Below are 12,021 nucleotides of genomic sequence, written 5' to 3' on the forward strand. Positions count from 1 at the left end.
AGCTGGGGTGGGGGTGGGGGGGCATCAACTTGGGCACTGGGGGAGTGTGTGGACCTGGTTTCTGGAAACAGCCCTCTGGCCCTGGAATGACAAGCTGGGGATGACCCTTTGGGGTCAGGATCTCGGGTGGAGGGACGCTAAGGGCATCCATCCAGCGGGAGGCACAGCAATGAGTAAGGCACAGTGGCCGCTTGCGGGGTCCTCCCCGTCTGGGGAGCAGGGGTGAGCCAGGTGCAGAGGCACCAGACAGGTTTCCCCATGGATGTCTGGGCGCCATCTTGCAGAATAAGGAATTAGCCTGGTGGACACATGAAACCCACGGTCTTAGGAGAGAGCATCCCTGGAGTTGTGATGCCTTCCAGTCGCTGATGGGTGCAGAGGGCTAGAAGCGAGGTGAGCAGGCAGGGGCCACATGCAGACAGCCTGGTCTGGGACTGCACTGGAGGGCTTCAGGGACCCTGGGGAAGTGATAGGGTTGGATCTGTGCTTCCGGAAGACCCCCCCCCCCCCGGGGTGGCATCCCAGAAGAGAGGGCCTGACAAGGGCGGTGGGCCAGCACGGAAGGGGGGGTGGCTCCGTGACACTTAAGGAGATGAGAGGAAAATTGTGGCTGCTGAGGTGTGGGGTGGAGGGACGGAGGAGTGGCGGGAGAGTCCAAAGAAATCAGCGCGGGGAGAATCTGGTGGGCAAGGACAAGGACAAGGGACAAGACAGTGGCTGGGGAGTTAAGCAAATTGGGAACCGTGTGGTGACGACTGCTTCAGAAAAGAGGGTGGCCAAAGCCAGGGGAAGGGCGAACCGGCCTGCAAGGGTGGCCCCCAAAGGGAGGTGAGACAGCAGGAGCCAAAGGCCTGTTTTTGAAGTCAGAAGAGCGTCAAGGAAGTTGACGTGCCAGTGGGAGGATCTGGCACAGGACAAGGGGAAGAGGCTGCCGAGGGCTCGCAGCTGCTGTGCCAGGTCCTGAAGGAGAGCAGGAGGGACCCAGGGCACGGGTGGAAATGCTCTGAGCCGAAGCAGCTGGCCGTGTAGGCTTCCAGACTGTTCTCTGGGCCCGGGCCCTGCTCTGATTGCCTCCAAACTAGAGGCAGCCAAGGGGGGCCCTTTCTAGTTACACACATCTGACCCCCTTCTGCCCAGCACTCTGCTGATTCCCTGTTGCCTACCAGTGAAAGACAAAACAATGGGAGCCCCCCAACACCCCCCCCAACAAGTGACTTTCACGAGATCCAGCTGGGGCCACTGGAAGCCCTCTGCCCTTCTGGGATACGCCAGGCCTTTGCCAGGCTGTTTGTTCTTGGCGCTCGGAAGCGCTCCTCTTCGTCCTTCGGAGCCCCACGCGCGCGGCCCCTTCCTCCGGGAAGCCTGCCCCGCCGCGGTCCGCGGGGCGAAGTGGCTCGTCGGGGCTTCCCCGGCCTCCCGCCCCCGACCCGGGACGCGGAGGACGGCGCCGCGCCCAGGTGGGTCCCCCGGCTCCTCGCTCCTCCCGGGCCGGAGGGCAGGGCCCGGCCGCGGCCAGCGCGGGGCGCCCCCGTGCGGCCGAGGCGGGCGCGGCGGCCAAGATGGCGGCCCGGGCCGGGCACCGCCCCTTCCGCCCCGCCGGGCGTCGCACGAGGCCGGCTTCAAGGGGAAGTGAGTCAGTGTCCGCGACCTGGCCAGCCGAGGCCCGTGATCGCCGTGGCCCCAAGAGGCCCCGGCCGGCGGCGGCGAGGCGGGCATGGCCGGGGGGCCGGGCCCGGGGGACCCGGGGAACCCCGCGGCCCCCGGCGCCCAGTCCTTCCTGTACGAGGTGCCGCCCTGGGTCATGTGTCGCTTCTACAAAGTCATGGACGCCCTGGAGCCCGCCGACTGGTGCCAGTTCGGTGGGTGGCCGCGGGCCGGGGCCGGGGCCGGGGCGCGGGGTGGGGGGCGGTGGGGTGGGGGTGGCCGCCCCCCGCGGCCCTGACGGCCCCCGCTCCTGGCCCCGCAGCGGCCCTGATCGTCCGCGACCAGACCGAGCTGCGGCTGTGCGAGCGCTCCGGGCAGCGCACGGCCAGCGTCCTGTGGCCTTGGATCAACCGCAACGCGCGCGTCGCCGACCTCGTGAGCATCCTCACGCACCTGCAGCTGCTCCGCGCGCGGGACATCATCACGTCCTGTGAGCGCGGGGCGCCCCCCGGGGCCGGCTGGGGTGCGGGGTGCGCGGGCTCCCTGACCCCCCAGCCCCACCCCCACCCACCCGGCTGGGCCCGGCCTGCCCCCCGGGAGCTCTCCACATTCCACCTGCCTTTTCTCTCCTGGCGTCCCAGGGCACCCTGCAGCCCCCCTTCTGACCCCCAGCACCACTGCCCCGCCGCCCAGCAGCATCCCTGCCCCCTCGGAGGAGGCTGTGAGCCCCGTCAAGCAGCATTCCTCAGTCTCCACCCTCCTCTCGCCAGGTAAGCACTCACCCCCACTCCGGGGTTGGAGGCAGAGGGGCTTGGGCCTGGGGAAAGGGGATCACGGGGACCGCAGGCGGCTGTGGCCTCTGAGCCCCACTCCGGCCTCTCACTACTTCCTTTATGAAGCTTTTCCAGGCTCCCAGAGCCGTTCTGGGCCTGAGCTGGGCCCCGTCCCACGCCCTGCCTCCCTCCAGCCACCCCCGCCAACGCCGGCCCCTTCCTCTCCCAAGGTAGGTGCCCCCTGCCCCCTGGGGAAGCATTCCGACAACCAGGAGGAGGACACCCAGCCTTGGTCCCCTAGGGAGGCAGCCAGGCCGGGGAGGCGGGAGCTCACCTGCTCCGGGGCCTCTTCCCACAGCCGAGCCCCGAGAGCCCGCTGTCCTTCCTGCATGGAGCCCGCCCCTCTCCATTCTGCTGGCCCTTCCTTGAGATCTCCCAGGGCACACACAACTTCTCTGAGAAGCTCAAGATCGGGGAGGGTGGCTTTGGCTGTGTGTACCAGGCCGTGCTAAGGAACACCGTGTATGCCGTGAAGAGGCTGAAGGAGGTGGGTGTGGCTTTCCCTGCCAAAGCCCTGGAAGGGCCTAGAAAGTGGACAGCGGCTCTCCAATTCCAGTTCACGGTCCCGGGATGGGACACTCTGTTTTTGTTAGGGGGCGGAGACAGGTGGCATTCGCAGGCGGGGTGGTGTGGCAGGCAGAGCCTCAAACTGCCTCCTGTTTTCGCTGCCGCCTCCTCCAGGAAGCTGACCTGGAGTGGAGCGCCGTGAAGCAGAGCTTCTTGACCGAGGTGGAGCAGCTGTCGCGGTGAGCCCCACCGTGGACCCCCTCAGGCGCCACCCACCACCCCTGGGCCGTGACCAGATGCAAGGGGTGCTGGGGGCTTGGGGGCCCGAACACTCAGCCCCCCACTTTTTCAAGCAGGTTTCGTCACCCAAACATCGTCGACTTTGCCGGCTACTGTGCCCAGAGCGGCTGCTACTGCCTGGTCTATGGTTTCCTGCCCAGCGGCTCCCTGGAAGACCACCTCCATTTCCAGGTAGCCCTACATGGCCCCTCGGCACCCGGGAGGGGCTGGGCCCAGGGCCTTGGTATTTGTGAGTGGTCCTGCCAGCTGGCTTCTGGGGTGGGTCATTTTCTAGAACCTGGGCCGTGATGCCTCTTGAAAAGGGAGCTTTTTCTATCAGAGTGGCTCCGACTCGGGCTGGTCGGCCTAGGCCTGGAGGAAAGGGGGGCAGCGGGCATCCGCCTGTACCATCTGGTACCACGATCTGGACCTGTCTGGGTGAGATCCCCCAGGCAAGAAAGGCGAGGGGCTTCCTTGAACTTCAGGGGGAGCGAGGGCCTGTTCAGTTCCATGGGAATCCACAGCGAGTGCCCCGTCCGTAATGGGCTTTTCCAAAGTGTCAGCGTAGCTCAGACTTGGCCTTCCCATGAGTCTGGCGATGGAGCTCTGGCTCCTAGTTTTCCCCCAGAGAAAGCTGAGGCCCAGAAAGTGAGGTGGCTTATTCCAGACCCTGCAACAGGTGGGTGGCGGAGGGCATCAGGGTCTAGGAATGTGAGCCCTGGGCCTTTTCATCACACCGCTCCCGTGCCCCTTTGTCCCCTCTGCCACTCCAGACCCAGGCCCACCCGCCTCTGTCCTGGCCCCAGAGACTCAACATCCTGCTGGGCACGGCCCGGGCCATTCAGTTTCTACATCAGAACAGCCCCAGCCTGGTCCACGGAGACATCAAGAGGTGAGGAGGGGCCGTGGCAGGACCCCGGGGCCTGGGAGAGCTGCAGGAGCGGGGGACTGGTCGGGGCATCACACTCCCAAAACTTCTGCCAGTGGCAGTGAGGAGTGGCCAAGCGCTTCCTGAAGGGCCCCCCAGGAGACTAGGCCTGCCTTCTGCCACTCGTGGCTGCTGTGAGGTGTCGGGACACAGCCCCGGGTACCCCAGCTTCCAACAGGTGTGGAAATGGAGCCAAGGAAGTGCCCCGCTGAGAGCAGGGTGCTTGGGGTGGGGGGCTGCTTGCTTGCCCCCTTCCCCTGCGGCCCCAGCCCGGAGGCCCCCGAGTCCGATGGCATCAGGTGCTGGGCAGGCGTGGAGGGGAGAGCATGGCCGGGCTGGGCTGATGATGCTCTCTTCCCCACCCCCAAGTTCCAATGTCCTTCTGGACGAGAGACTGATGCCCAAGCTGGGGGACTTCGGCCTGGCCCGCTTCAGCCGCTTTGCAGGGGCCAGCCCCGGGCAGAGCAGCGCCGTGGCCCAGACTCAGACTGTGCGGGGCACCCTGGCCTACCTGCCCGAGGAGTACATCAAGACGGGCAAGCTGGCTGTGGAGACGGACACCTTCAGCTTCGGGGTGGTGAGGAGGAGCCACGACTGGGCGGGGCGGGAAGGCCTGGAGGATTCTGGGTGGGAGCGACAGGCAGGCCTGGTGACAAGCTCACGAAGCTTGAGCTGCCGGGCCCCCTCCCTGGGCCTCGCACCCCACTTCCCATCTGTCACTTGATATTCTCTCACCCAGGACCTCTAGCCCTGGCCTCAGCTGCTTGTCCGTGGGCTGTAGCCGTCAGTCCCATCCGTGCCTTGGCAGCGTCCCCGGGACAGGGCCACTCTGTCTGCCCCAGAGGTCCCTTGCCTGTAGGCGGCCCCAGGCAGCCACTGCCATGCTTCTCCATCTTTCCCTCTCCAGTTGCTGCTGGAGACCCTGGTGGGCCAGAGGGCAGTGAGGACCCACGGCTCCCGGACCAAGTACCTGGTGAGCCCCCCGGGGCTGGGCAGGCAGGCACGGGGGGAGGCGCTGCTCCTGGCAACCAGCAGGGGCAGCCCTGGAGGGTGGGACACTCTGGAAGACAGTCCTGGCACAACTGGTGCCAGAAGCTGGGGAGGGGCCTGCAGGGGACACGGGGGGCAGGGGACAGGCTGTGGGCAAGGCTCGGGCAGGCTCCCCACATTCTCCAGGGACGAACGGTTCATGCTGTGGGGGCAGGTCTGGGGTCCCCCCATGCCCTTCCTCCTTCCTTCCCATGGACCGAGATGGGGGCCAAGAGACCCGGGTTCTAGTCCCAGCTCAATGGTGGCCTTGGAGCAAATTCCCGCACCTCACTGGGCCTCGGTTTCCCCATCTGCAAAACAGACTTAAGACTTGTAAAGCGCTTGGACAATTCCGGAACCCAGGGTGTGGTCAGTTTGTGCTTTGCTGTTGACAAAATCTCCTGCTGCTTTCCCCCGGGGTCTCCGCCAGGCCTGTGCCTTGCCTCCTGCCGCGGTTGCCCACCTCCCTCCCAGCAATGCCACCTGGGGTGCCCCCTCGAGCTGGCCCAGCTCAGACCACCTCTCCGCCATCGTCACCCTGGTTGTCTTTTCTGGATCTCTTTTGCGCCCGCCCCGTTGGTTCTCCACGCCACAGCTCTTTTGAAAACATAAAGCTGGTCATGGGAGCCCAGTGCTTTTGGGGTGAAGGCCCAGTTCCTCGCTGTGGCCCCCCACCACCAGCCTTCTCCCTGTCCCCTGCCACCTGCTTTTCCCTCGGCCCAAAAGACCACCTCCCCCACTGCCCCCAGCAGCTCCTCCTCGCCCGCCTGATCTCACCGCTCCGGTCCATCCTGGCCCACACCTCCAGATCCCCGCTCGGGGGCATCTGCCTTACCCCGCAGCCCCAGTCACATGCCCCCGTGTTTTCCTTGGGCTTGTGGGCTCGTTGGCGTCTCTCTCCGCCTCTGGAAAGTCAGCTCTGTGACGAGGGGCCCAGGGTGCTTTGCTTTTCTCTGTGTCCCTCGTGCGCAGAACAGTGCCTTCCACCCAGCGGGCACTCCATAGCTCCGTGAGGAGAGGAGAGGAAATCCAGAGAATGGCTGGGTGACAAGGGCCCCTGGCAGCCACACTCACGGCATCTGTTACCACAGAAGGACCTGGTCGAAGAGGAGGCCGACGAGGCCGGGGTGGTCCTGAGAGGCGCCCAGAGCACAGCACAAGCAGGCATGGCCGCGGACGCCTGGGCGGCCCCCATCGCCACCCAGATCTACAACAAACACCTGGACCCCAGGCCCGGGCCCTGCCCGCTGGAGCTGGGCCTGCCTCTGGGCCAGCTGGCTTGCTGCTGCCTGCACCGCCGGGCCAAGCGGAGACCCCCCATGACCCAGGTAGTCCCGGGAGGGGTCAGGGGGCACAGTTAAGAGGCAACCCTGCCTTCCTGGCCCACCCTGGGGGGAGCTGACTACACCACCTGCCGGCCCCCCGGAAGGCGGCACTTGCAGACGCACGTTGCTGCGCGACTTCGGCCCACAGGCTCTATTTGGAGGCACCAGGCGCGCAGGAGACGCCCCACTGGATGCAGGCACCTCCCTGCGACTGGGGGACCCAGGGCCGCTCTGCTTTGATGGGTCCCCAGCTTTGAGCCCGGGTTCCTTGATCCCAGAAAAGGGCTTCTCCTGCGCCCCCTGCTGGGGACACGGGGCCACTGCATCTGTGTTTTTCTGGGCCCTCCCAGGCCCCCACCTCCTCCCCTCTGGTGACACTTGAGGGCCACAGGGCAGTGAGAGTTGCTTTCTAGAAGACAGAAGCCAGTCTCAGTCCTTGGCTCCAGGGGCCATGACGGGGACCAAGGGGCAAGGGACAGGGCTTTCCCAGCCGCAGGGTGTGCAGATTTGAGGTCCCCAAAGCTCCCGGAACGGCAGGGCAGGGCCATTTGGTGAGGGCCATGATCAAACCAGGTGGCAGAGCATGGCCCACTCTATAGCTGAGTCGGGGACCCCCTGGTTAATAAGGAGCTGGGGTGCAGAGGGCCCCCACCAGGCCCCCTCACCCACACAGCCCTTTCTTACCCTCACAGGTCTACACGAGACTAGAGAAGCTACAGGTGACAGCAGGGCCATCTCTAGAACCAGAGGCCGCCAGCCACAGCTCTCCATCCCCGCAGGAGAACTCCTATGTGTCCAGCAGCGGCAGTGCCCTGAGCAGGGGTGCCCCTTGGCAGCCCCTGGCAGCACCCTCGGGAGCCCCGGCCCAGGTGGCAGACCAGCTCCGGAGAGGCCCCAACCAGCCCGTGGAGAGTGACGAGAGCTTGTCTGGCCTCTCAGCTGCCCTGTGCTCCTGGCACTTGACCCCAAGCTCATCCCCAGGCCCTGGGCAGGCCAGCTGGACACAGGCGGGGGGCGCCACAGGGGAGTCAAGCTGGGGGAGCAGCCCAGAGCCCCGGCCCACAGCCGTGGAAGGTACCTGGGGCAGCGGGGCCACTTTTCATCACCCCCTGTGTCCCCAGTCCCCGGGTTTCCGGGAGGAGAACGTGAGGCTGCTGTTCCCGGGGCAGGGCACTCACCCAGCCTTAGAGAGGGGCCCGGAACACAGCCTAAGGACCGTCTCGGCTGCCCAGGCCTTGCCTTCCCCTACAAGAGCTTGCTTCCTAGTCCTTCTCCCCTCCGTGCTCCTGACAGCCGGGAAGACGGAATGTTCCATCCAGGTCTGGGCTCCCAGCCTAGCTGGGAGCGCATCCATGGCCTGGCCCCAGAGTTGGTGACAGGGCCCTGAGGGATCCCGTCCAAGCAGGACATGGGGAGCTAGGCCGGGGCTGGAAGTGTCAGTGAAGAGGTGTCCTCGGGAAAGAAAGCCTTTTGCACCTAAGAGGCCACCCTCTCTTCTTCAGGCTCGTCCCCGGGCAGCTCTGCGTCGTCAGAGCCGCCACAGATCGTCATCAACCCGGCTCGACAGAAGATGGTACAGAAACTGGCCCTGTACGCAGACGGGGTGCTGGACAGCCTGCAGCTGCTCTCGTCAAGCTCCCTCCCAGGTAACCCAGGGGCTGTGGGGTGACGGGGCTCAGAGCCCAGCTTAGATCCCTCCAGCAGAGCGTTTGTTCCCATCGTGCAAGGGACAGCACAGTCTGACAGTGGCCAACCCCAGCCTCCACCTGCCCAGCCCTCCCCTCCCACAGGCAGTTGTCCCCCTCAAGCAGTGCATGCTGGGTGAGACCCCACCCATTCTCTGAGCCCCATGTCAGCTGCCCTGATAACAGCACCTGCTCTGAGCCCGGGCTTGCCAGTCCTCCCGGATGCTTCTGGAAAACCATGAAGCCCCAGCAGGAATTTTCCACTCCAATTGCTATTTGAAGAGCTGCTACTTAGAAACAGAAACCCTCGAGTCCAGCACATGCCCCGGGAGAGGAGAAGGAGGCGTGGGCCAGCCCCCAGAGCAGGGCTTCTGGTTTCCCAAAAGGAATTTCCTTCCCTCCCCTAGGCTGGGGCCTGGAGCGAGACCACAAGCAGGGGCCAGAAGAGAGTGATGAATCTCAGAGCTGACATGCCCACCTGGGCAGATCCCCTGGACCCGGCAGACACAGTTCTCACGGTTGGAAGTTCTCATGGTGTGCAAACACTCGGCGGCCTGTGGGTGGCGGGGCCGGGGTGCTGTCCTCACTGGGGGAGAGAAGGCGGTGGCCCCCGCCGCTGCTCTTGGGGCGTGGGCACAGCAGGCTCAGGGCCGGGCAGCCAGGCCACTGGGGCACCAGCTTGCCATTAGTGGGGCAGGACGTCCTCAAAGGCCTGTCTTCGGGTCAGTGTTCAGGGGAAAGGAAGACCGATGGGGTCTGAGGGGCATGGGGGGGTATTGCACGGTGGGCTGCTGGTGAGGGGAGATGGAAGGGGGAGCTAGGAGAGCTGAGCAGAGCAGCTGCAGAAGGAGCCCTGAGCCATCTCTCTGTGGCCCTGGTCTTTCCTGAAGCCCTAGAGGAAAACGGCCACTCCCTCTGCAAAATAGAGCCCATGAGGCCCACTGTCCCCAGGCATCACCAGGGAGATGCCAGCCAGCCAGACAGCACCTGCTAGCCTGGCACCCCTGGGTGCTCCAGATGGCTCCATGTCACAGGCTCGGCCTCTGGCCTAGGCACTGACTGTGACGGAGGGACCGCTCCCCGAGGTTCAGCCAGGCCCAAGCCCCTGTGTCTCCTAAACAGCAAGATGCCCCCGAAAAGGCAGGAAGGTGGAAGCAAGGCAGAGAGGGAGAAGAAGAATTTTCAGGAAAAGAAATATGACTCACGTTTTTAGAAGCAAGTCACTGAGTGTCGCCTCGAGTGTCTTAGTAGCCCAGGGCTATAGCACAGGCTTACGGTGACTCTATGTCCACAGTTACGTGTCACACTACACGCCCCCACAAAGCTAGGCATTGGTGAAGTGCGAGTTGTCCTTGAGTAATAAAACCTTACATGTTTTTGATCTCTGGCTAACCTTGTGGAGTTTGTTGTACTAAAAGCCTTGCATCTTCCAGTGCTTTTCATCGTGAGATTCTTGACTGTCCGACCAGGAAACCCAGACCCACGAGTCCTCTGCAGGCCCCTGTTGCCCTCCCCGTAAGCAACAGAACTGCCACTCAACAGCCGCATGACGTGTCATTCAATTTTTCCCTGAGTTTTGTGTGCTTTTTGGACACTGTGGTAAATGGTATCTGGGTTTCATTTCCCAGCTGTTCACTGATAATGTACAGAAACACAGTTGAACCTGTCTGTTGACCTTGTGTTTTGTGACCTTGTTTCTCAAATTCACTTGTTACTTCTGGCAGTTTTTTTAGTTTATACTTTGGAATGGTCTGTGTCCATGTGACCAACTCATCTGCCAACAAAGACAGTTTCACATTTTCCTTCCCAATCTGCACGTTCTTTAATTCTTTTTCTTCCCTTATTGCACTGGCTAAGACCTCTAGCGAAATGTGGAACAGAAGTGGTGAAAATGGACATCCTTGACTGTCCCCAACCTTAGGTGGAACATGTTGTCTTTCATCGTTAAGCGTGAGAGTCACTGTAGGATTTCCATAGGTGTTTTTTTAATCAGGTTGAGGACGTTTTAATATATTCTTAGTTTGTTGAGAATTTTGATCGTAAATGGTTGTTGAATTTGGGAGGAGGTACTGAATCACTTTTTCAAGTGCTTTTTCAGCATCTATTGGGGTGATAAAGGTCTTTCTCCTTTATTCCGTTACTGTGGTAAAGCACATTGATTTTCAAATGTTAAATCAACCTTGCATTCCTTTTATTAAAATACCGCTTGGTCATGACGTATGATCCTCTTACATATTGCTGAATTCTATTGGCTAATATCTCTTGAGAATTTGTGCATCGAGGTCCAGGAGGGTTATTAGTCTGCAGTTCTCTGGTAGTATCTCTGTCTGGTTTGGGTATCAGGGTAACTCTGGCCTCATAAAATAAGTCGGAGAGGGTCTTCCCCTCCTCTTAAGTTCTTCAAGGGTTTGTGGCTGCTTGGTGTCATTTCTCCTTTAAACATTTGATGGAATTCACCCAGTGACGCCATCTGCATCTACGTGTTCCTGGTGGGAAGGTTTTTAATTATGAATTCAGTGTCTTCAATTAGATATCCAGCCACTCAGATTTTCTGTCTCTTCTTGTGTCCATTTTGGTAATTTGTGCCTTGCAAGGAATTTGTCTGTTTCACCTAAGTTGGTACAAAGCTAATATCCCCTCATCCTTTTAATGTCTGTAGGATTTGTAGTGACGTCCTCTCTTTCATTCCCAATATTGGTCACTTGTGTCTTTTTATTCTTGATTATTCTACATAGAAGTTTATCAATTTTATTGATAATTTTGAAGAACCAAGTATTGGTTTCATGGATTCCTCCCCTCTCCCCCACCATTGTTTGTCCATTTGCTTTTTCATCGATTCTCACTCTATCATTTCCTTTATTTTACCCTCTGTGGGGTTAATTTGCTCCTCTTTTTCTAGCTTCTTAAGGTATAACCTTAGATCACTGATTCAAATACAAGCATTTTAAAGCTGTAAATTTCCCTTTTTAAGCACAAATCTAGCTGCATCCTACGCATTTTGGATACATGGTATTTTCATGTTCATTCCAATTATGATGTTTTCTAATTCCCCTTGTGTTATTTAATTCCCAAATATTTGGGGATTTCGCAGATATCTTTTCCCTTATGTTTCTAATTTAATTCCATTGCGGTCAGAGAATTTACTCTGTATGATTTTGTTTCTTTTGACTGTCTTGAGGCTTGTTTTATGGCTTGACATATGCTTTCACTTGGTGAATATTCCATGTGTATTTGAAAAGAATGCATGGGCTGGTTAGTCGGGTGGAGTGTTCTATAAATGTCAGTTAGGTCAAGGTGGCTGATAATCTTGTTTAAATCTTCAATATCCTTGCTGAGTGGACATTCAGAATGGACTACCTGACATTTCTGACTTTTTTCCCTCAAATTTGATGCGTATGTTCCTGGTTTATGATTGAGTGTAGGTTTTTAAAATTTCTGTATCTAAATTTAAATGAAAAAGCATATCTTCCTTATGAATATATAGCTAATATTAATTTGTAATAATCATCTCCCACTTCATGTTTTCTCCTTATCAGATATTGGCAATCCTAATTCAGTTTCTTTGTCACATCTCTATTTTATTCCGTTTTCCATGTGGTTACCATTTTGTCTTTAGTTTTGGAAATTTTCTTCACAGGAATGTCTTCGCCTGCATTTGATTTCTTTCAACCATCCTATTTGTAAAGTCTGAGAAATTTATTGTTTTTTCATTGTTCCTTTTTCTTTGCAGTTTTAACCCTCTTCTTCCTTCATGTATTTATGTTCTTCATACACAATTCTGAGTTTATGAA

At 59.4% G+C, this 12,021-nt stretch overlaps 1 protein-coding gene across 1 annotated transcript; it reads left to right on the forward strand.

Moving 5' to 3' along the window:
• Positions 1–1,212: 1,212 nt before the first annotated feature.
• Positions 1,213–9,611, forward strand: IRAK1 (interleukin 1 receptor associated kinase 1). Its single transcript, XM_037820726.1, has 14 exons — positions 1,213–1,859; positions 1,967–2,134; positions 2,286–2,414; positions 2,544–2,647; positions 2,776–2,964; positions 3,159–3,223; positions 3,341–3,455; positions 4,037–4,155; positions 4,561–4,768; positions 5,099–5,164; positions 6,312–6,548; positions 7,238–7,619; positions 8,048–8,191; positions 8,638–9,611. The coding sequence occupies exons 1-14, from the start codon at positions 1,715–1,717 to the stop codon at positions 8,697–8,699; spliced, it is 2,133 nt and encodes a 710-aa protein (XP_037676654.1). The 5' UTR covers positions 1,213–1,714; the 3' UTR covers positions 8,700–9,611.
• The last annotated feature ends 2,410 nt before the right edge of the window (positions 9,612–12,021 follow it).

The sequence above is a fragment of the Choloepus didactylus genome, chromosome X, assembly GCF_015220235.1.
Source record: "Choloepus didactylus isolate mChoDid1 chromosome X, mChoDid1.pri, whole genome shotgun sequence".
Lineage (NCBI taxonomy): Eukaryota > Metazoa > Chordata > Mammalia > Pilosa > Megalonychidae > Choloepus > Choloepus didactylus.

What these genes read in the sequence shown, in the direction of transcription:
- IRAK1 (XM_037820726.1), top strand. Translation starts at nt 1,715, where the DNA reads ATGGCCGGGGGGCCGGGCCCGGGGGACCCGGGGAACCCCGCGGCCCCC. An exon ending in GAGGTGGAGCAGCTGTCGCG is followed by an intron (nt 3,224 to 3,340) that starts GTGAGCCCCACC and finishes TTTTTCAAGCAG; the next exon opens with GTTTCGTCACCCAAACATCG. An exon ending in GGAGACCCCCCATGACCCAG is followed by an intron (nt 6,549 to 7,237) that starts GTAGTCCCGGGA and finishes TTACCCTCACAG; the next exon opens with GTCTACACGAGACTAGAGAA.